Here is a 25,953-nt window from a genome sequence, read left to right as displayed (position 1 = left end):
AATAAAGAAGTCTCAGAAATAGTGCTTCCAAAATTATTGCAATGACAGAGTGATAATTTACTTTGATGGAAGTGACCTTAAGTGTGAATGTTTACTCCACTACAGTAAATGCACTAATATTACATGGCAAAAGGTTATAAAGGATTAGTGGTGCAGAATAATGGGGTATCTGCATTACCATATAACAAAATACCCTCTTTACCCAAACCAGTTTCAGCATTTAAACAATGAAGGTGGTGCTCTACTATTTCGTATTTTGCATAGGGTTAGAATTTTAAAGAGAAAGAATTTCCCTGGGGTTCCTCACTGGTTATACTGGCTATTTAAAAAAGACCTTGTATATCTTAGGTATTGTTCAAAGAACCTTTAATTCACTTTTTGGGGGTTATGATTGATGGGTCTAATATGGGTTATAGAGTATAAAGCTTGCCCTTACTCCAGGTGTACATCTTTCAAAAATGATTTTCACTTCCTGGACTTGGAGGTAAATTGTATTAAAAAAGAGCGGATAACTTTTATTACATTTTATATGTGTAGTAATTCATCCACTGCACTTTCAGAAGCTGTTATTGTCTAGTTGGACAAAATTCATTTTCTCTATTTTAATAGGTGCTAAAGGTAGTGTACTTTAGACTAGTTCAAATGCAAACAACTTCACCATACATCACTCTCTCAAAAGTACATAATAACTGGGCTGGATTTTCAGTCAGAAAACAGAAGATAAATCCACTTAACATAATCAAAAGAAGAGCCACCCAAACAACCAGCTTTTAAAAATCAAACGCAAAATATGGAAAATTACAATTTTGTATTAAATCAAAACACGAATCTAAAATGCATTGATGATAATCTAGTCAATCTATGTTCAGAATTTTAACCTATATTATGGATATTTTTAAATAAATATATGAGGTATCTGAATATATGCTGGCTATGTGACTAATATATTTATTGATACTCATCAAACATCTGTCTTTACATATAGATTACATATTATTTGTAGCATCATCAGTGAAAGAAGGTAACTCTTGAGCACGTGAAACAAAGGCAGACGTGCCAACCCTGACAAGTCCATCTCAGTAAGGCAGTTGATTTTTTTCTGGAAGATTGCAATTAAATTGTGATTTATTAAAAGAAATTAAATTTTTTTTACAATTTTAACCTTTGACAGATATTAATAATTTAAATAAAGAGAAATTCACAAAGTATCTTTCTTTTCTAATATAAAGCTCTCCCCATCATAATAAACTTCGTTATGGACCCCTAGACCAATATCAAACAAATGCTTTAAAATTTGTATATCAAGTGTATGTTGGACGAAAGACAAAAACATGAAGCTTTAATTACATCTTTATTTCTTTCTTTTTTAAATTACTATTTGAGAAAATCTGATTATTCCCAATATACCCCCATTCCATACATATGTGGTTCTTTCTAATCAGCCATTCATTACATAACAATATTCTCATGATAACAAAGTTCCATAATAACATGGGAAGCAGTTACGGACCCCAAACTACTATTTTATAACAAGGGACAGCTGTATGCTATTAATTTAAAAAAAACTAAAGTAATACATAAATATATCACAGATAAAAATGAAAAAGTTAAACACAGTTTTCTTATTAAACTACAAACTGGTATGAACTTTTCACCTTTAGAGTCTGAAGACTTTTTGATATTGTTAGAGTAACAAGCTGGCCTCGTAGAATCTGCAACCCTTCCAGCATATGAATTGGAACCTTTTTAACCTCCAGGGATTGAAGATTCTTGAACCTTGAAATCTGAATGGGCGCACGTATTGTATATGTTCCATGGATGACCTGTAAACAAAATTTAACATTCAATAAGAATATTTTTTATAGGCATTAATTGAGAAATCAGAAGACATGTAAGTGTCCCACCTGGTAGTCTTAATGCATACATAAGTCTTGTGTCCCACCTGGTAGTCTTAATGCATACATAAGTCTTGTGTCCCACCTGGTAGTCTTAATGCATACATAAGTCTTGTGTCCCACCTGGTAGTCTTAATGCATACATAAGTCTTTTTCAGGGTGACTGGTTTTCAAACGTTTTAATGGATTTTCCATTTTCTGTTAAGTTTTAAGCACCTTTCCAGTACTTTTTTTGGAGCTCAAATTCAATTACTTTTCAAGACCAAAATTCAATCACTTTTCAAGATTCTGCGAATCCTGTTTTCATTAAGGACCAACTAGAGATCATGAAACGTCTTTAAATGATAACCACATATCTATACAACCATCTGTTTGGGAGGAACAATAATTAAAAGAAATTCAAGATGGGCACTACGGTGTTCATACTTGATGTCAGATCAGCATCATTTTTACTTATGACTAACTTTTTTCTTTTTAGTAAAAATACAATGTCAATATAACCATTCACTCTGGTCATGTAATTATAATAAGATTTTTAAAGATAGCTGCCAAAGTGGCAATATTAGTTATCAGACTTGCAATGTGTTCATTTAGGACCAACAAAAGATCATCTGGAGACAAACTAGTGACTTCAACCATCCAATCAGGAGGAATAGTGATCACATGACTTTCAAGACAGCACCATAGCAGACCGTATGTCAGAGCTGCATCCTTTTAATTTAGGACCAACCAGACATGACAGGAAGTCATGGCCCAAATATCATGCCTTGTGCACTCAGAAACCAAATTCTGATTCCACCTAACAGCAGATAAATTCATCCTCACCATCAAGCAGCAAAAGTCAATGTTGCAAATACTAAAAAATTCTGTATTACCAAATCACCAGTGGTTACTGAAGTCTCTGAGAGAAAAAAATTGATCTTGAATTTAAAAAAATCCTCAGTAAAATAATGCTTTTATTTTCTGGGAAAATTCAATAAACTCGTACACTTTTATTGTGACCATTCATCCCTGTATACAAAAAGGTTTTAAAGATGCTTTGCTATTATTGCCATGGCACTAACACTACCCAGTTACTGAATAAAGCCTCCACTTTCACTACAAAATTTACAGCCATGCTAAAATATTTAATTTGACTGAAACCTTTAAAGCAAAATAACTTTTTGGTCTTTTCAGATTCACTTTCCACGCTGAAAGCCTTAAAAAAACCTAACTTAAATTTATGAATTTGTTGTTATCCCAAATCTTAAAGAAATATGATTAGTCTCATAAATTATGAAATGAGTATTCCAAACTGTTGACTGCCCAGTCACATGGGTTTTATGGGTAATACAAGGGTAGTTACCAGTTCCTGAAAGGAAAGTTCTATATACTGACTTCAAATCAGTATATTCTTTGTACCATCCCTCATATGGAACAAATCACAATCTGCGATCAGCATCCCTCATATGGAACAAATCACAATCTGAGATCAGCATCCCTCATATGGAACAAATCACAATCGTGAGCATCGTCCCTCATATGGAACAAATCAGTCTGAGATCAGCATCCCTCATATGGAACAAATCACAATCTGAGAGCAGTATCCCTCATATGGAACAAATCGCAAAGACAAGATGGTATTGTGCAGTTCATGTGCCTGACAGACATAGCTATCTTGTATGTACCTCCTAAAGGGTTAACTTTCACTAGAATGCATATCATGCTACATCCATCAACAGAAGATATCATAAGAACTCCTTAATGAAAGCAATAATAACAAGTTTTTCAAGACAGCCTGTAAGGTGACCATTCTTGATGTCTAAGAGGCATCTTTTTTATTTTTTGACCAATTAGAGATCATATTAAGTCTTCTGCTGAAAGAAATTTTCACAATACAACCATCAATTCTGGTGGAGTAGCACTATCAAAATTTTCAAAATTACCATCGTGCTGAAGAAGCATCATTTTCATTCAGAGCCAACCAAAAATGATAAGAGGTCTTTCAGTGAATAGCTCATGTAGCTATGGCCACCCATCTGAGAATTATCAATAACAGTACAATGTTGCACACCCAGCAGGCTCACAGGTTTCATGCAATGTTTTGTCCTATGTCACAAATATTGACCTTGTGCACATACACACATGTCCCAAGTTTCTGTCAGCTAAAAAAGAATGTAAAAATTATGCCTAGAGCTTTATGTTAATGGATGTCCATCCATGTCTCTGTTGGTGATAGCAATGGCCAAAGTTGCAAAAGGTGATCAAACTCTAATATGGAAATGAATATCTATTTTAAAACAATGTATCTGGTAATGAAAACAGCCAGGTTTATGTTATGACATTCAAGTCACCCTTATAGTGAGGAAGATTTATTTTGCAGTTGAAATAATGCAAGAAGACAATTTATGTAAATGCAACATTTTTCTTGTCATTTAATTAAAGAAAACAAAGGTATTTATTATAATACATGCAGGTAAATAATGTGTAAAGTTAAATGAAAGCAGGATGCAGAACGAAAAATTCCAATGTACAGCCCATTTCAGGTTAAATTGATATTCAAACATGTCTTCATAAGTAACATGACCATAAAAAACACTTTTATTGCAATAGTGTAAGTGTCCATGAAAAATATGATATTATTATATGCTCATTTTTTCCCCCATTAACTTTACATTGTCAGAATCGTGCAGTATTACCCGATATTGAATCTGCGCGACAATACACATATAGCATTCACATGCATAAAGGAACTACTTTCTATTATAAACAAACAATGGATGCAGACGCCAGCACTTTTGATTTGTACACTTGCGTAAGAGGCTCTTTACGTTGTGGCTGTTTAAATTTGTTTCTGAATGAACTAAAACAGATGTTTCGTGGACTGCCACATACCAGCTGCTTTGGCACATTCCGCGTTGATACAATGTTATGGATTTAGGCTAGCTACAGTATATAACAGATGCAAGATAAGGTCCTTACAAATAATATACAAGTGACAAGTCATATACAGTGGAACCCCGCTATAATGCGCCCCGCCATAACGCGAATTCGGATATAACACGGTCGTAGCATGGCTCCCAAAATTTCGTATATTCATTCACACATGGAGAAAAAAAATTTGGAGAAAAGTAAAAAAAACAAAACAAGAAATTAACTTCATTTTGGGCATGAGATTAGTTGTGACTTTTAAAATAATATGATCGTGGCATGGTTCCTGAAATTTGAAATTCATTTACGTGTATTTTTATCGGACCGTGAAAATATTTGTTTAACGTACGAGAAATAGTGTGTAAAACGTTTATTATAATTTGGTGGAAGAATTCGCGTATGACTTTTAATAATAAACGATCGGAACTTAACAATTTATCCAGGTTCTTTAAGTGATTTTGGAGAAGTGATCGTGTATGAATTCTAAAATAATACGATATATATAACGTACGAGAAATAGTGTGTACAACGCTTGGCTTCTGAAATTTATCAATTTGAACAGGTTGTGGTGAAGCTCCGTATTCTACTCTAGAAGAGAAAACTGGTTTCATTAGGTTTTTGAATTGTTAAGCCGAAGTAAACATTATCGGAAGTGTTACTTATTACGGATCCACGAGTAAAGCCAGTAAATCGTCTTTGTGATTGTCTTCCATGAAATCTGTATACAGTCATTGCTCAAACAATAGCCGACATGGGCTTCTTATTTAACTGCAATCACAGCCAAGCAGCAGACAAAGCTGTGGTTGATACAAGAGTCGCACAATTTAATAAACATCAAAGGACGAAAGCCGCCAACATGTATGCTGTGCTTGGCGGTGTGATCAAACAACAAACAGTTGAAAGTAAATAATATCCACTTTATTATCTGTAAATTAAAAGGGTATGAAATTGTACATCCGTTCAGCTTAATTTTGTTTTATATAAAAAGTGATTCGTAACCACTGCAGGCCTTCATTACTTAGTTATCGAGCTTTATCTGTGTACGTTGTTTGCTTATATAAAAAAATATTTTACTGTTATGGAAAAGCAAGTTCAAAAACGCAAGTCGTTTTCTGCTAAAGAGAAACTGTATGCCCTAGATCAACTAAAGAAGGGCAAACAACAAACTCAGCTTGCCAGAGATCTAGGAATCAGCGAGTCCACTTTGCGAGGGTGGAAAACAGATGAAGGAAAGCTCCGTAGTCTACCCAACATTCTTGAAGAGGAAACTGGTTTACAGCGTAAAAGGGTTAAGTTAGCTAATGACAATGTCCTAGATTCAGCTTTGTACCAATGGTTTGTACAAGCTCGCTCAGAAGGTGTTCCAATTTCTGGCCCAATTCTGAAAGCCCAAGCAGAGAAATTTGATCGCCGTATCAATGGAGAAGATTCCAAATTTAAGGCGAGTAATGGCTGGCTAGACAGATTCAAGAAAAGGCATGCTATCAGCCAAGTTCTTGTGTCTGGGGAAATCCGCTCCGCTGACAAAGAGGCTGCCAATTCCTACCCGATTGGGCTTAAAAAGTTGCTGGAGGACGGTTGCTACACAGCTGACCAAGTTTACAACTGCGATGGGACTGGTTTATGTTATAAAATGTTACCCGATCGCACCCTTGCAACCAAGACTGACAGTCACAAACGAGAAGGTTTCAAGAAGAGGAAGGACAGAGTGACTCTCTTATTTTGTGTTAACAAGTCTGGCAGCCACAAAGTCAGACCTCTGATGATTGGAAAATCGAAAGCTCCCAGATGTTTTCATCATGTAAATATGAAGGCACTTCCATTTCAGTACACTAACAGCAAGAATGCTTGGATGAATAGCTCCATATTTGACGACTGGTTTCACAAAACATTCGTTCCAGATGTTCGGGCTCATTTACGAAAACTCAAGCTGGAGGAAAAAGCTCTCCTCCTGCTGGATAATTGCCCTGCCCACCCCCCAGCGGAAAATCTTGTCAGCAGTGATGGCAAGATCAAAGTTTCGTACCTCCCGAAAAACACTACGTCAGAAATCCAGCCACTTGACCAAGGCATAATTTCCGTATTTAAACAAAATTATCGCCGTGAAATGATAAAGGGAATGGTAGCAGATAATAACGCATCCGTCGACACATCATTGGCATTACTCAACTTAAAAGAAGTATGTCACCTTGGAGGTAAAGCCTGGGATGCTATCACTGCACGCTGCATTGAACGATGCTGGATAAAGGGTCTTGGGCCAGCTTTTACGCCCTCGACACAAAATGATAGTGACGATGAGCTTGAATTTACAGGATTCACTGAAGACGACGTACGTTTAGCAGAAGAAGCACTCAAAAAATACGAGCACAGCCATCATGATATCCTTAACTGGTATTCAGTAGATGACATTTGCCCTATATACGAACACATATCAGATGACGAAATTGTTACAAATGTCAGCAGGAAGAATGAAGCTGCACAATCAGAACCTGAAACCAGTGACGATAATGATAACGATGACGATGGCACCCCAACTCCCCCACCAAAAGTGTCTGAAGCAGTAGTACATTTAGAAGCAAGTTTAAGGTGGCTGGAAACACAAGATGTTGACAGCGTCAAAGTCCTTCAATTAAGAAACATTCTTGACTTTGCTAGAACCCAACAGTTCGCGGCAAAGAAGCAAACGTCATTGGATATATGTTTCAAGAAATGATGAAATTTAAATTTGGAACCACACTGACTTTGCACTTTGCACAACGATTACTTTAGCAGTTTTCACATGTTTCTTTTGATGTTCACAAAATCTGAAATAAAAGTTATTTGCACGCTGAAATCATGCGTTGATTGTTAATTATTCTTGCAGTTGTCGCATATGATAAAATTTTAGCGGTATGAAATTTGTACAGACACCGTATGTAGACCCGGGAATAGCTGCATGCAATGACCGTACGATATCAGACGGCAAGTAAATGGTTTCAATATTTTGTTCATCCTCTATTTTACACGACAAATTCAGACTATTACAAAATTATTGAATATTTTAAATCTGTACGATTTTCAATGAAATTACATCCATTATGGATGAACTGCATGCCACGACGGCACGGTAGCATACGGTGTTGATACACTTTTCATGATATAGCGATAGTCTGGTATTATCGGTCAATCTGTATTATCGTTCAAACAAATAAAAATTAGTAAATGTTTTTAATGCACAGTAATAACCTATAAATATATTAGCCATCGATTATTTTGAATATATCTTAATTAATGCATTCCAGTTAATATTCATCTGATGATAAGCCGACTTTTGATCATGTACATGTATACACGTATATGTTCTCGGAAAAAAAGTTAAATATTGTAAAACCCCGCATTAACGCGACCCCGCTTTTAACACGATCCGATTTTATGGACCCCGATCATCGCGTTATAGTGGGGTTCCACTGTACTCTCTTCTTTAGCTGATGATAAGAATGGCAAAATAAAATATACTTACAGTTTTACATCCTGAATTTCCTCAAAATGTATTTTCTTAATTCTGCAAATCCGAATTACATGAGCCATGTCATAGGTTTTCAATCTGGATTACACATTTCAAAATTGTGCTGTAATTTCGATGATAAGTGCAATTGCTTCCTCCTTACTGCACTCAAAATGAAATAAGCATTAAATTCCAAGGCATATTTTTGATAATTGTAACTGAAAGACTTCATATTTTCCCCACATTATGATTTCAAACATTCAATGACAGAAACACGCTTCTCCCGCACCGCTTCAATCCTATGTATTTCATGTATAATTTGCACAGATGAATCCAGTCCAAAATCACAAACTTTCGTCGAATCGAAACAAAATACCAAAATATAGCCATTCCAGATCAAATGGAAAAGTTGTTGCAATGCGCATTGATTCACAATATGACTGCAAGTTTAAATTTTAACTAGACACGCCATATTCTTTCGAAAGTTATGTCAAGCGCGCGACTAAGTTCAAATTTATCTGGGCGGAGTTATGTGCGCATTAGTGATGTTGTTGTGCAATGATAAATCTGCGCTTGTGTATTTAGTTTGGAATACGGCATTCATTCATTTACGTTGTTTCTTGTAGTGTATTTTGTTTATATACGTAAGCCTTAGGTAGAATAAGAAAATGAGCATATAATAAAAAGGTTACTGCATTTGTATGGGAAAATATGAACTTGTTTTGTTGGATGGATATACTGCACCACTCCTAAGGTCATGCAGTATTCCAGCCAAAATACTTGTTCATATTTTTACATACAAATGCAGTAACCTATAACTACTGTGCAAACAATAAAGTTACAGTGTGGCAAATCTGCCAAAGCAATTAAGATTATCTCATCTTTAGGACACTATTAGTGCATTATGTACTATTATATTCCTCTGTCTCTAAAAAGTTGTGTCTCCTAAATTTGGAGTATGGAGGAAATAGTGGCCCAGCTTCTGGAATCTTTTGTGAAACATTTATGATATTGCTGGCCATGCTGGTGATCAGATCAGCACCATTTGATTTAATACCAAGTAAAATCATAAGTCTTTTAGTGAAAACCCTATGTTGACAAGACCAGACGTATTGACAAGACTTCCAAGATGGACATTGTGGACTCCCATGTTGACAAGACCATCCAATCAAGACCAGAAGTAATGAAAAGATGCCCAAGATGACCCTTGTAGAGTCCATAACAGAAATCTGAACGGTGCTATTTTCATTAAGGACTAACATGAGGAATTATAATAAAATGATTTTCAAGATATCCAAAACACCATAAAGATATGACTATCCATTCGGGAGTAATAATGATAACAAGATGTTCAAGACAGCTGTCGTGACAGCCTTGCTGGATGTCCACGAGCAGAAGAGCTAAAAAGTACTGTTGGGCAAATGAAGTTTACTGCAAGGTGAAGGTAGACAATGTTTTTCAAAGAGAAAAGAACAAAATTTTGAATCGCTAAATATTTTACCTGTATTATCCCTGCCACCACCAGCAGGTCAAAACTGGAACTGTCTTTGAGTCATGAAAACATTAATATAAAATCATAACAATACAGAGGGTGATGATGCCATTGCCTCAGCTATAACCTGGGGTAGCCACCTGGATGAATCTTCCTAAAACCCAGTTGTTAGGGCAGCTGGCCTAGAAATTGGGATTAGCACAATACCTTCCGATATTACATGGCTTTTATATTTGTTTACTAACGGCAGTCATTTTGGAAAGCAGATCAGCATCACCTGTGCAAACATGAATGTTTTCTGTGAAAAGTCTTTTTTGTTTGTCAGAAAAAGTCATTTAAATGAAAATTTTTTTTAAACACAATGAACTGAGGATTGACATAATTTGTGCAAAACTGGAACTCGTTCAAACTTAAATCATGCTTTCTTTTAAATTTGGCCAATTTTTTTAATTAAATTTGTGGGAGAAGAAAAGTAATTTTAAGTTTTATTTGTTATTTTTAGTAATGTAACCAGATTTTGAAAGGCCTTCATGCCAGGATGCTTCCTGATATTTTGATCAAATTTGTTTCTGCATTTTTTGAGAAGATATTTAAAGTTGTTTTATATTTTAAACAACAGCAGAAACATCTGACAGCTGATCAGGGCCATTCAGAAACTTAAAGCTGGAATACTTCAGTTAAGTGCAAATCATTTCTATAAATCAGAAAGGCGTTCATGTCAGGATGTTTTCTGTGAAATTTTCTAATTCTATTCAGCAGCTTTTACAAAAAGTTAGTTTTTAATGGGTTTTTTAAATTTTAGTACCCGCAGCCATTTCTAATTTCAGATTGGCATTATTTATGCAAAGCTGAAATTCTTTTTATGCCTGGATGCTTTGGGAGGGTTTTATACAAAAGAGGTAACTGACATTATTTTGGAACAATTTAAATGCTTTCTTGCTAAGAAGCTTTCAAGCAATTTACATTAAGTTTATTACATGATATTTTGAAGGCTGATGCAGGACTATACCATTAGCTAAAAATAATTGTTACCTTCTCGTTACTATCTGCTGATCCCTGCAAAGAAAAAGAACATTATGATCATTTACTGAATTATCTGTAGCTAGAAAATGTCAGTGTGTGACCCATACAACACCTTTAGTGCAACTGTTTTGCGAACAAAGTCAAAGAGTAGATGTACATCATCTCTCCATGCTTGCTCTTTTGGTTGTTCCTCTGACTCAAGGTTGAGGCTACTGCAGCGGCGAAAACTAGCATTCAGCGTAACAATAGAACCAGTGGTAAGACAAAACTTGCTCTCTCCAGATAAAATCTTGTCTCCTATAAGAAATGACAAGAAGGAAGTATAAATGAGATATATGTTTTATGCATCAAGACAAATTCTCATACTACTACCTGTACTTGAGAAACTGACCATATAAAGAACTTCAAAACTAATGTCAGGGATTTACAAATGTTATACCTGTCAGCTTGCCCCATGAAAGATGGCTGGAAAATGTAAGATTGCCCAAAACATAATATCCAACACGAGTAAAACAACAAGAAAAAATATTGCATGTTTTAAATCATTTCCTGGTTGTTTTGTTTCATTTGTATCGCTCGACACCTTACAACTATATGCTAATAGTTGACGTTATCTGAAATTATATATATATATATATAACAGACATATATATGTAAATTACAAGGAGTTAAAATGCAGAAATAGTTTGAAGAAAATACACATACATGTACAAGTATTTAGACGGATAAAGAGATGTGTGGAAATTTGTTTGAAATATCTAAGAGAAAAGAATTAAAACAAAACTATAATGATATATTATTACTTACAACTAAAGGATTTTTGAACACTTATGTTATACATTTACTGAATGATTATATAATATACAAATAAGTGAAATTTGTTTCCATTTAATTGCCTATGAAGACATTTCTATTAAGTCTCCTGTAATTATTATGTAAACAACATATCATAAGCGCCTAATATCAATCAAGCCTGGAACAAAAACCTCTGATCAATTAATGACTATCAATTAGAGCCTTTTTTTTCAGCACACACCTGTCAAAGAAATTTAAAGAGCTGCATTTTTAGCAATTAATACCAAGTTGACAAAAAATCGGTGACATGCATCGAAGCAATCTTTGAAAAATGGAATTTTTACATTCAGTAGGCTGACTTTCCAAATGAACCACATTGAATTAGTACAACTGGAATGATATATTTTAAGTCAGCATCAGGCTCTGAGTCATGGTATTTATACATAATACTTAAATTTGACATAATGTCACAGCCAACAATAAATATAACCATGTGCACACTTTAACATCAAATAGCAAACACTTAATAGAGAATCAAATGAAATCATTATTATAACATTTTTTTGTGTGGATAAAACAGCATGTATATTATCAATTATTTTCATCTGCCCTCTTTTATTTCTAGTTATCATGGTGATTTCACCATCTTACTTTATAGAAAGGTGTGACATTCCAACTATCCCAGTCAGTGTTCAAATTCAATTATCTCAATCAGTGTTCAATTCCAACCATCTCAAACAGTTTCAAATTCCAACTATCTCAATCAGTGTCACTCAACATGGTTATGTTCTCAAAACAAAGAGTAAAGTTGACATTTATGCAATCCCATGTGACTTACAACTTTCATGAGACCAACTTTGATTAGAGGGTGATGCAGGGACACAGGTATGGTCATTCAATGAGCATTCAAGTGCTCAGTCCCAAGTGCTGTATTTCATTACTCTTATATTCTTCCTTTAAAGTTTGTAAAAAGGTGTTGATTAGCCTTTTTTTCTGATCTGACATGTTTTGAATTTTGCAGAGATCCATCTGCTCTAACATTTTTGTCATACAGCATCCACCAGTCACACCATAAAGTGTCTTGCTTATAATCTGACGACATTTTCTATAAAACCATAGGCTGGTCTGCTACCTAATTTTATTATGAATATAATAAATCTGTGAGGCTAATTTCAACCTGATGAAACCCATCTGTTTTCTTGGAAATAAATTGGGTGATATTCAGTTGTTATACTTATTTGGCTACACTCAGATATGAACATGTAACATCACCCTCTTAGTAAGAGGGGTGGTTAATTGGATTTGGTTGGCGTTATCTATGGAATGACCTACCTCAATTGTATAGCCCGGTGGGAGTGAAAAGATAGAATATTAACAGGGAACTGAGCAAGACTATTGGGAAGAAATAATGCAATACAAACTCCCTTAGACAAGAAAAATAAAAAAATTTAATCAGTAACACTTAATAGCAGCAACTCCAATTCAACTTAAGTTATGTCAACAGAATTTAATAGCAGTGTCTTATTTAGATTTATTTTATCATAATGATGAATGGTGAAAAGAGCACAATGTCCATGACTGATTGCATCACTTTCCTCCCTTGACCATATATCAAATGTCTTCCTACTCCAAAAACTTCATCCCTTTCTGGACTTCCTAGTCCTTTATTCTGAACTCATCACTTTTTTTTTTACTTCCGTCTTCAGACTGTCCCATCTCTCCCAAAAAGCTGTTCCTTAAAGGACAAAATTACCCCTAAATCTCTTTATGTACCACTTTCTATACGTACATACAATTCCCTCACTCAGAAGCATAAATAACTATCAGAACACTGCATAAATTTTTAACTAATCCAATTGAACATCACCCTCACTTCACACTGACCAGCCATAAATATGCATGTGTGCGGTATATATAACATTACTGTATCTCTTTATCTATGCTACTACATGCTCGATTACTACAGTATAAAATTCACAAAATTCTAGCTCACAGCAATCCATAACTTACAAGATTATTTAAACATTACAAAATCAGATATAAATATGCGATTATTGTTAACTCATGATAATCAGTATTGCCCTAACAAAGGAAATTATTTCATATAACCCTATGAAATCCTACACATATGAAAATTTGGACAGCATGCAATCATCAATTCTATCCTGAACTAGTAACTGTAAAACTGAAGAGATAAATTGCATAACAACTCTGGCATCAACAGATTTCCATGAAACTGAATAAATGATACATAATATGGATCCTAGTCATATCAAACATATTTGCACAAAACAATCAAAATTAGAAAATTATGTGAAAAATTAAAATTGTGTACCTTAATGCTGTTCTCTTTCAGAAATTGTGCATTCTAGCACTAAACCCTGTCTTTTCTTACAAGACAGCTACCTAGTCCCCTTTTGCTTGTTTAACAAGGAAAGCACTATTCTTTTTAGGTTTCCTTGGAGCCAATCTTCTCTTCTCTCAGGAAATTCTAGACTAACCAATTTCGACTAAGGTCGTCACTTTAAATTCACATTACTTCAAAAGTGTACCAAATTTACTCTGGCCAATTGTACGCAGCGGTTCCTAAATTTTTCCCAAGATAATCATTTCTTTCATTAGATTTTAGACAGCCTAGAATCTCTGAACTATGGTGCAATATCAATTTCCCTTTAAAAAATGATAATTTGACATGAGTTCCTATCAAGCGGTTATGGTTGGTAGCTCAAATATTTACTTTATCAGGACAGCGTTGCAATGCCCTGGTCAAATCTCACCGAGTCATAAATGCTTGCCTTTTAAGCTTTAACACACAAAGGGAAAAAAGAAGAAGGTCAAGGTGACCCTTCACAAAGACTTTTCTGGCTTAAATGTGATAAAATTTTAATGCTCAATGCATTCAACTTTAAGGTTCAATACTATTCAAAATTTGACACAATGCATAATTAATAAGCATGACCTCAACAGAGGGCACTGAAAATCCATAGACCTCTGTTTGGTGAAACATCAACCTTTTCTGCAAGCTGGAAATTGACTTGGTCAGCAATTTTTATGCATCCTATGGGACTCTTAGGCTGGGGTTTTAATGCATCATTTTTTATTTTATTGCATCAGGGATGCACATTTATGCGTTATTGGAAGTCATATATATATATATATATATATATATATATATAATATATAGAAACAGCTTTTACTGATTCCGTTCTTAAACACAAACTGTTTATATATTGCAGTTTCAAGTTTCAAAACACAATTTAGTATTTTTCCATCATCAGATGATAACTTGTGGGGAAAGGTTAATGGTCAGTCAATTATTAAAAGATATGCCAGTGTGAAAAAGACTGTTTTCTTGGCAAAACTGATATCAACACCTGCATAAAATACATTTCTCCTGAAGTTTACCTCACTGAGTTAATAGTGTGGGCCAAATAAGCAATTCAAAAGTCATGCACTATTGTTATTCTATTGACATCAAAACATATCACAGGGTGAAATTGTTTTCTCTATCCTAATAGAGGCAAAGTTAACATTTTTAGGCAACTTAGTTGCCCACTCCACCTGGCTGTGTTACTCATGAGCTTTCCTTTGTTTTCTTGGTTCATAGTTTAAATCTGCATGTGATCTTTATGATAAAGAAAATACTAAAATATTTTAAAACATGATTAAAATTTAGTTAACACACTTCTGTTCTTAGGGATTTCATTTTTCAAATAAAGATCTTTCAGTATCTCTCTCAAAAATGTTGCTATTTCCAAAGCCCCTATCTAACATCCACTTATCTAACTATATACATGTACATGTGTTTTTATTATTCTTCTAACTATATCTGAATTATAATCATTCCTTTTTTTTAATCCACATATCTACATATAATATTTTGACATGTCTTTTTGACAATTTTAATTACTGGCATACGAGTTTAAAGTGCAATTAAAATAAAAAAGAGAACAAACGTTATTTGTAAAATAAATATGTTACTTCCCTACAACCATGCTCCCATTTATTTGATTTTATTTATATCTATTGGGTGTGATATTATGTTGTTAAATTTTTGGAGAAGTTCAAATCTCACAAGGGCACATTCAATTTTCCAGTAAGCTTAACCTAGATATTTTATATCCTGTTATAGCTTTGACCAAATGATTTATTACACATGTATGCACTTTGAAATCTCACTTTGTTAAGCAAAATTATGTGGTGTGATGTGATTTTGATTTTCAACGTAGCTTTAACAATTTTTCAGTCATATCGCTACGATGTCTGCAATGTGGCAGTTTATAGTGATGTCTAGCACTGGGGCATCATGCCGCAGACATATAGCATGATGTCCCACCCAGTCACAGCATCCTGACACCAGGCCGACCAGTCCTAACACTAACCTCTTAATGCTAAACGCCAAGCAAGGCAGCTGTAGGTACCATTTTTGTAAGTCTTTGGTATGACTCGACCAGGGATCGAACCTATGACCTCCCGCATCTGAAGCGGATGCTTTAACCACTAGGCCACCGGAGCGGTTAGCAAAATTATGCACCGTACCATAAATCCTAACATTCTATCATATACCATATATAGTAAAACTGTGCAAAAATAGTGGGACTTGTTGGTATTTTTCCCAGAGATCTAAGAATGCCATGAAAGAGTCATGAAATCAGTTGTTTTCAGTGTCATGTGCAGATGTGGCTTTGTGAAGGATTATCAAATGCATGCTGTTCCAACTGCAAACTTTCATAGTTTTTTGGGGGAAACAAATAAAAGGATGCAGATGAACTGGCAGAAAGTAGGTACCAGATCCAATTCTCCTAAAGAAAACAGAACTGAGAGACTTGTGGAATGAATAATGTATAAAGATTGGGCTGCGAAATTTCTTTATGTTGGCTATGGATTAAATGTAAAATGGAATCTAATATGTTAATTTCTTTTCTTTTTTTAAGTGTGCTGGAGTAATGGGCTGCAGAAAATCATACTGTATTGATCAAACATCAAATGTAACTAATCTAATTATAATTTATAATGTACAGAAAAGAGAATCGAAATAAAAAAGCCTTGAGAGTTATTATAGTTGTAAATAACAATCACAATATCAATGTTCTCAACTGTCTTGGATTTTCTTTTCTGTAAAATAATAATTCACGATGAATGAGCAATATCGATCTGATAATATTAAAAAAAGACATACCCAGAGGTCTCACTTGGATTTTAAAAGCAGGAGTCCAGGACTCCGATTTTGGTAAAAATAAGAGTCCCACCATCAAAAGTTGTAGTCCATTCGTGCCTACAGAATTGACAACGATGTGAGTGCATCTATTTTTAGATGGAGAGGTTTTCCTAATGTAATCACTCAAAATAATATAGCTTCATTACAACAGTCCATTGACAGGAGTGCACATTTATGGTTTATTTATTTGTATACATACTTGTAGTAATTTTAGGCAAATAAATAGTATCTGATTTGCTGTTTCATCCCGTATTTTCACAAATACTTGTCAAGTCAGAAAACAGCTTAGACCTTCAAGCGCATCTCGCGAATTCCACAACATAGCATTGTCCCATACGATTCTGACCTACATAATTTGCATTTTAAAGTTAAATCTTTAATAAAATAATACCTAGGCTTTGGTTTCAATGATTTGTATATTTTTTCTGAATATATTTGCCTGATATTTTAAGAAAGCAGACAATCTAATAAACTGTTACATCCCAGACTTATCCAACTCCGCCATTATTTCCCATTAGGCCACCTCATCTTTTCATTTAATTCGTTATCAGATTAATTAGGATCAATTACCAAACTTCAGTTGTTTATGACGGGACCATAATTTGCGCTGTTAAGTGAAATGCACAAAATCGGATGGATTCTTATTATAGAAACGCATCTTTCCGACGCAGAAATCGACTTCATCTTCTCGTGCTAATATGTTAGGACTGTGTTTACAATGCCCACTGCTTTGATTCTACAGAACATCTGCTAAGTCAAGTCTTTATTAGGGAATGGCGTAAACAAATGCTGACTATTGATAACCGAAACTTACTAGCCCATTGGACTATTAACATTATGAGTTACTAGTCCGACGGGAAATCTGCTAGCCTCGGGCTAGCGGACTACCGCTAATTTCGAGCCCTGTAGTGTGTAAGAGGCAGTTAACAAATATCCAGATCACTGATTCTGATCTTAAAACACAAGTTTGTATGTTTTATCATCAAAGGATATCATGCAGAAAATTGATAGATGCTACCTTACTCGGAAAAGGGTTAATGGGCAATCAGCTAACAACACATAATGCTTGTGAATGGGCAAGAGTTTGTTTGTCAGCGTAATTGATATAAAAACTAGGCCTAGCTACTGATGCCTTTATGAATACATTTTGTTACAACACTAGAACTAACCGGGCTAAGGTGAGGGGCATTTTTAAAAAAAATATGGTATGGTCAGTCAATGTACCTCTTAAATAATCACAGCGCGAAGTCATTTTCGCTTTCCTTACACAAGAAGGCGAAGTTGACATTTTTAGGCAACTTGTCACCCACTTATGAATGGCACTTTGTCTAAGTCTCAACATGTCTTGATTCTGAGGTCATGTGCAGTGCTTATTCCGCTACACTCGGAAATGAACACAGTAACGAAAGCTAAAGTTGTTTATTTGATGTACGTTTATAAATGACCACATGTACATCTCTGGATCTTTCTGCCTCTGAATTCAATCATCGTAAATATCGGTACATTTTCCCATGTGGCCGCCAGTCAAAGCCTATGAACTTGCCACCCAGCTATTGCATTATGTTCTTTTTTATGTACTCTTATAAAATGGCAACACGTATGTACATCAAGGGGTCTTTCAGTCACTGAATTCTGTCATTGTTAATATCAGAACAGTTAATTGATCAACACATTTCCCACAAAGCAGGTGGCTGAAGCAGGACTGGCAAGTCTTTGAATTTTGCCACACACCTATTACATGCGTACAGAGGATTCTTGCCTCAGCGATTTTCTGCATCCCAGATCAAAAATTGGCATCCAAATACGCGTAATTAAGCATTTCCGAGATCTCTGCATACCTGTACATAATGCCCTGAATTTTGTTGCAAAGTAAAAACAAAAGGTCTTATTATGGGACTCCATCTTGGGAAGCCAAGGTTCCAACTTTTTTTTTCTTCAATGAAAGAGTCCTGGACCCCAACTTCCAAAAATCCAGAGGAGAACCTTGTAAAACTAATTCAGCATTTCAAGCTTGTTGTATTAGTCGACCAACTTTTGTAAGAATTAACAAAGCTAACATTTTAATATATCTAAAGAGGAAAATTTATAATTTATAACCACTGTTCCTAATTAGCAAACAACAAAAAAAAAACAACGTCCGAGATGTTATTCATTTGGTCTTAAAATAAGACACGCCGTTTCTTACCATTCCTCCTTAGTAATGTTGCTAAATTCTGAATCGTTTTCTTATCGAGGTCCTCCAAAGTTTCCATTATATGTCACTTATTTAATTTAACTTACGTATAATAACACTCAGCATATTTAATACCCTGAATTCGAGAATTAATTTGTCCAGTTCCAGATTCTACGCGGATCAATGATTGGCCACAAGTTCAGTCATAACGCAAAAATAAAGATCTACATTCTGTATAACTACGATCGTTGTAAATCATGTATGATTTCTCAAAGCTTTCTTTTAACCCAAATCTAAACTTTTGATCAACCGCATGAAAATGTAAAGTTACATCACATTAAATGAAATACATCATTTCCTTGTTTTGATTTTCCGCATGTGATTGTAAAGGAAGTGACGCATATATGCGTGGACAAACTAAAACTGAGTACTCTAACAATGGTTTCTTGTAGTCAAATCACATCAGTAACACTGGATCAGTTCAGATTTTAGCAAAACGTAGATTGTGTTGTTGCCATAACAAGATCCCATCGGGGTTAATTTATAGTAGTCTGAGTATCAAGAAAAAGGCGCTAGATCGATTAAGCGACCGTAGAAAAAGGCGCTAGATCGATTAAGCGACCGTCGATTCCAAATGGTGAGTGAAAGCAATAGAGTTTTTTTTAAAAAAAATGCATTAATTTAAAATAGCATTAACAAAGTCAATGTTTTCCCCTCTTAAAACTACGTTGAAGCACCAACAAAGTTATTATATAATACTAATGTGTGTGTGTGTGTGTGTGTGTGTGTGTGTGTGTGTCAAAAGCACAGCATCTCGATTTTTCCAAAGCTGTATAAGTAGATAAATAAGTAAGTACGTTGGTAGTCAAAACGGTTTGTCTGTCGGTCATTAGCGGTGGCATACCAAGGGTAAATGGCGCCCGGGCCAATGTCGTAAATTTTTAAACGAGTTGAATAATACCCAGCTTCTGCGAGCCTTGACCCGCAAAAGCTGGACATTATTTAAAGAATTTCATAAATTTAATATTAAATCATTACCCATTTGATATTCTTTATATCACATAATTGTATTTCAGTATAAAGTATTTAGATAGAAGAATGAATAATTTCATTCATTCTGATAGACGCTGTACCTTTCATAGTGCCAAACAAAGTTGAAATAGTAAAAAAGTATATTATACATTTTTAATAAATATAAATAAAATAATAAGCGTCCATCCAAAGAAACAGAACATTTTACAAAAGACAAAACATTTGTCAACGCAAAATGTCCAATGCGTGTGATGTCACATTGTTTGATACGCTGCACAGTACCGGTTTGAGTTGGCCTAGGCAGCACAGTGTCGGTGTTTACGTTGAAATTCTACTTTACAACTAAACATTACACAGTTGAGATATTTTTGTGAAAAGAAGGTTACTGGATGCAGAAATACACATATTTACATTAATGTATTTGTGACCGGATATTTTCAGTATTTGATTTGGAAAATAGATTGTATAGAAGATGAAAACAAGTAGTATAGAGGAATAGCGGTTCTGGCTCACTAATGAAAACCACACGGGGGCAAAAATCAATGATCTGTCAGAATAAGAAATTGACAAAATCAATTGAGAAAAATAACTTGATCCGGAAATGACAAAACGAGACCGGGAAGTCAAACTGGGACTGGAATTGGAATCAGAATGGAAATCTAAAGATTTCTAAAGCAATGAAAAATGGAAATTTCGAAGAAATTTGTGACTGATGGGGATTGATGGTATTAAAAATATAATAGAGAAAATTTCTATCCTGGCTCAGTATACCAGGGAAAGTGAGAGAAAAACTGGGTCAAAAAGATGACATGGAAAGGCTAAACTGTGAATTTGTGAGATTGGGATGTGACGAGATCTTGATCCGGAGTTCATGAATCGGGGTTTGGAAATTGAAATGATCTTGAATGAGATCGGAAATGTGTAATAAAGAGAAATTGGGGGGGGGGGGGCTTCTACTGCAGAGATGACAAAAAGACATTTTGATGGATAGCGGAAGTACCAGATTCATATAATATATTTGTATGAGTGGTACTTCCGCTTTTTTTAAATGATATTTTTTTCAGGAACATAGAAGGTTTCTTTTGACTGTTACGGGTGAATATGAGTGTGTTTTGATACATCGTGGGGTTAACATACAATTAGATGAACAATATTACTTATATATTATACAAAATGCATCAGTCAAAGATGATGATGTCAGGAAATCCTTTCAAGGTTTATGAAACAAAAGAAGAGGCAAAGCGATCAAGGATCATAAACGGAATTTATAAATATGCACCGACTTTCCAATGTGGAAGAGTATTTCACGTTTGGGAACGTGATTTCGAGAAGATAAATGAATACTATCAGGGGAAATCATTTGTAAACGAGGTTATTTTTAATTTCTGCAAGAGAAAAATCTCAATAGACTTTGACAAACACAATGACGTTGCTGCGATCAGGAAATATTTCAAAGACATGTTTTCATGTGAAGCATTTCTCTGGACTACGACCAAAGGAAATCACGCCGCGGCGGTTGATGTATATGTAACTGCAGATGAACATGAGAAAATACTGCACCAAACTAAAAAAGACAACCCAACTTGGGAAGTTGACACTCAGGCGTGTGTTAACAGCCTGAAACTTCAGGGAACGAAATCAAGAACACCTGGAAGCGTTTGCAAACAATCATTAGATGGACTTACTGTACTTGAATCACTGATTTGTTGTCCCGAAGACGTCCACGATGTAGAATTAAAATCGCAAAGCGATTCCCGAAGAATTACTGGAAGTATTCCTAACAAGGATTTGTCAGCGATATCAACTGCGCTGACTGGGGAACCAGATCAGATTCTTGGACAAATTTGCGTTTCCGGCAACAAGATGACCTTTGAAACGGTTTCTGGACATTTTTGTAACATTTGCAAACTACGACACGGATATGATTACGCTGGTGGTTTCATTGACGGTAAATGTGATAATTGCTTCATCTACGAGTTCGACGATCATTATAAAGTTGTTTGTGCAAGAGCACAAGTGTATGGAAAATATATCATTGTTGACAAAGACAACTTGGAAACTCGCATAAGATATTATCTATCAGGTGGTGTTGATTCTGGAATTGACACGGTTGCAAGAAATCCGCCAGCGGACGAAAGAAAACCTGATTATATAAAATACTTAATTGCGTTACGGCGTAGTAAACCTTCTGGTGAATTCCCGTCAAGAAGTCCTGAAATTTCTTATACAGAACCGCCAGTTCACGTTGTAAATTCCGAAGGAATTCCAGGATGCGGTTGTCATCGAGATGAACTGCGTTTCCAAGACTATTTAGATGGATCATTCTGTGGTATGGGTAAGTCAGAAGCAGCATGGGATTCTATTCCTGAAGATTTATCAGTGTTGTATATCAGCTACAGAAAAACATTATCTTCGAAGACTGCTGCGGATCGACGGGCTAAATTATACTCGCAGATTCCTGGAAAGATTGTTTTCAAACCCGGTGATAGACAACGTGTAGTTGTACAGTTTGATTCGTTGAAACGAGTCGAAGGAATTCCAGATGTTATCATCGTTGATGAATGGCACGGTATTCTCCGACAATGCTTCGGAAATATCAAACGAAGTAGACAATTATGGGAAGCTTTTGAAGGAATTATAACATCAACGAAACGTGTAATAGCGTTAGACGCCGACGCCAACGATGATGATCTGAGAATATTCAGAATGATGCAACGAAATACAGGCTTTGTTGTCAATGATTACAAACCCGATATTGGAAAAATCCTTATCGTGGAAAACAGCCACCAGGACAGCTACGAGAAGATGTGGAAATATCTAGCTGATAACCCCACAGCAAAGATTGCAGTTTTCACTCACAACAAGATTCATGGGAAATATTCCGTTGAAGAACTTGCCATAGAAGCACAACGACGAGGATATCCCGTGAAGTGGTATCATGCTGATACTGACCGGGATCAAAAACACAAAGATTTCTCTGATCCAGCTGAGGCATTCAAAGATGTTCGGATTGTAATTTATAATCACACGCTGAAAGCTGGAGTTAGTATCATCGATGAGAGTTTCTCTACCATGTTTGTGTTTTCCAACGAATTAGGATCAGTTGAAGCGACCAAACAAGCAATTCACCGGTTTAGAAATATCAAAGAAGTTCACTACTCGGTGAAACAAAATTCTAATCCAGAAAGTAATCTTATTGTTTCCCGAGAGAAACTTATCCAGAAAATTATTGACAACGAGAGAAACTTTACTGACACTGAAAAGAATAAAATGCTGCCAAGTATTTCTGAACTAAATTCAGCCTTCGGTCAAGCTTATCTCAGTTATACCATTGAAAACAACAACTCCAGAAGATATTTCACTTCAAGATTCATCGAATCAATGCGAAGAACCGGTTACTCCGTAGTTGAAACCCCGCCTGATAGTTGTCAAGTTTTCAAGGATAAAAAAAAAGAAACTAAACTAGCCAAGATAATCGGAGTCTACGAAGACAATTCCAATGTTGATCCGGTATTGTTGACAACTGTTGGTGAACGAATGAAACTTACTGCTCAGCAAGTTGCAAAGAATTTACCACCTTCAGAACTAGATGAAGATATTGATCTAGATGATCTGTTAGAAAATTACAAACCAAGCCAACCAACGTTGAAACCTTACAAATACAATTCTGAAGATTACGACGTTGATCCATATCAGAAGAAGGTGAATTTCACAAACAGCATTTATCAATGTGATATTACCAAACTAACTCCCGAGGAGATTGAATCCGCTTATGATGGAATCGAAACAGCCGAACATGAATATCGAGAAAAAATAGCTGATTACGCCGGTGATCAAATATATCAACAAGAAGATTTCAGAGGTGAGAAAGTCTCGCTAAGACAACGCCGCGAATATACCAAAACAGTGATTGTCCAAGGAAAACTTCCACCAGTTGTTGATTACGTTAGAAATACTCCAATAGACCTTAACGCTGCTGCAGAAATAATATTGAAAAACCCGGCGAATTATCAAAGACTAATCGAGAACAGAATAATTCCACGACCAAAATTAGGAAGATTGAACCTTAGAACAGTCAAAGAAGGTATAAAACAGATTTATAAATACTATGGTGCAGAAGTAAGATCTGATGAACAAGCTAAACAACACAAGAAATGTGGCAATTACGTGTTATATTATCCACGGCGACCAAAACCAGATTGTTTCTACAACAAAGACTGGCGAAAAATAATAGTAGAATTTTCAGGACTTGGAGGCAAAGATATTCTTGCAACCGACGATACCAGCTCATGGTTGAAGTTTTATATTTGGAAAGCCAATGGCTGGTTTAACAGATACGATGAGTCTTAAATAAACCTTTCAAACACAAACACATATTAGAAACCTTCAGATTTCTGTTTCTAAGGTCCTATCGAGCATTAGCGGAAGTACCAAATTCATATAATATATTTGTATAGGTGGTACTTCCGCTTTTTTTCATTTCTTGATCAGAAGTGTCTTTTAGATGGTCCAACGAAGGTTTCTTTTGACTGTCGGCGGGTTTCTTCTGGTCGATTTAGTATCGCAGATACATCAGAAACCAATTACAACGGCAACAGAAGACCCGGCGGAAAGCATCATTGATGTGATTTTTATGATGCCGCTGAGATGGCATATTAGAGCCACGGCAATAGTATATATGACTCATTTTGATGCTAATGGTGTTGTCGCCGCGATAGAACAACATAATACTATTCAACCCGGAACGACGTTGAAGATGAAATGTGATTCCCACGGGTTAGTTAGCGCTTCTGCTAAGTCTCCAGACGGATTCAAGTTTAAATTTGCCATGCAACCAAATAGAAATGCTGCGGCTAGAGAAATACTAGCCTGGAAAAACTACGTGAAGAATCTTGGAAGTGCTAGCAAAGCCGGAAATGCTAGCGATTATAGAAACAATTTTCCTATGGAAAAGTTAATGACGTTTTTCCGATTTGATGTTAATGAACTCGACGACGGAACAATTCATTTCGCGCTTTACCGTTATCCAGAGTGGTATCCTCGGTCGCTACGTGAAACGTGGGAGATTGAATATTTTATATTTCTTGACCGATTTTTAGCTACCGTTGATGTTCCTGAAACGACCAGAAGTGCAGTTTGTAGCCTAAAAAAAGTTTTATAATCACTCCAACAGAGAAATTGTTGGAATATCTGAATTTACTTTATTGTGATTGAATCGGTACTGTATTTACTTGTGGATTTGCTTGCAAAACTTCTAAAGAAGTCTTTTTTTTTTCCTTGGTTGGTGGTAGTTGGCCATTCACTCTTCGATGGTTGGTGTTTTTGTATCCCAGCCAAGGGATTTTATTTTTCTATCTTTGTAATAGTTCATCATGGCTCGGTAAGCGTAAGCGCCACAGCCGTTACAAACTGGTGTTTTACCTCGTATTCCAATTCCGCACTTCAAACACGGTTTTGTTCCTGCGTTCGGACTTCTTCGTAGTGCAAAAGCATGAACTGCACAATATTCTCCAATACAGGATTTATTACAACATGTAGTTGTTCCAACTAGCAACCACTTGCATTTGTTAAACAACATATACCTATATCATATATCTAATAAAAAATACGATATAAAAAATAGTCTCTATGATATTCAGACAGAAGTAAAAACATTTAATATTTCTGAAAAACATTTAATATTTCTAATTCCGTATTTGAATTAGAGTATCAAATATACAATATATACTAGAATGTCCCTGTCAAAGACATCACAACAACGACGTCGTGAAGCTGTTGATGAATTATCTAAACTAATCCCTGGAAAGCCTAAATGGCCCCGATCAAATGTTGAACTCGCTGAATTGTTAGCAAAGATTTACTTTCTCAAGAAGAATCGTCAAGTAATGCAACAACTGCAACATCTATGGGAAACTCGTTTAAGTATGTTTT

General features: G+C 35.4%; 1 protein-coding gene across 1 annotated transcript; it reads right to left on the bottom strand.

Annotated features, from left to right (window-relative positions):
- Positions 1–1,411: 1,411 nt before the first annotated feature.
- Positions 1,412–19,378, bottom strand: LOC149791952 (serine/threonine-protein kinase 11-interacting protein-like). The gene is made up of 3 exons (XM_089969300.1): positions 19,003–19,378; positions 10,917–11,101; positions 1,412–1,823 (listed from the first exon to the last, which is right to left on the bottom strand). Exons 1-3 carry the CDS (start codon positions 19,067–19,069, stop codon positions 1,626–1,628), a joined length of 450 nt encoding a protein of 149 aa, XP_089825426.1. The 5' UTR covers positions 19,070–19,378; the 3' UTR covers positions 1,412–1,625.
- Between the last annotated feature and the right edge of the window lie 6,575 nt (positions 19,379–25,953).

Source organism: Sinohyriopsis cumingii, chromosome 9 (assembly GCF_028554795.1).
Source record: "Sinohyriopsis cumingii isolate HCF-2022 chromosome 9, ASM2855479v2, whole genome shotgun sequence".
Taxonomy (NCBI): Eukaryota; Metazoa; Mollusca; class Bivalvia; order Unionida; family Unionidae; genus Sinohyriopsis; species Sinohyriopsis cumingii.
Note: the sequence above shows the minus strand (reverse complement) of the source record. Positions and strands in the feature narration are given on the sequence as shown.

Coding starts and splice junctions, on each gene's coding strand:
- LOC149791952 (XM_089969300.1), bottom strand. CDS start 19,069: ATGGAAACTTTGGAGGACCTCGATAAGAAAACGATTCAGAATTTAGCA. Junction 11,102..19,002: donor AACATTACTAAGGAGGAATG/GTAAGAAACGGC, acceptor CATTTCTTATAG/GAGACAAGATTTTATCTGGA. Junction 1,824..10,916: donor GCAAAACAGTTGCACTAAAG/GTGTTGTATGGG, acceptor TTTTGTTTACAG/GTCATCCATGGAACATATAC.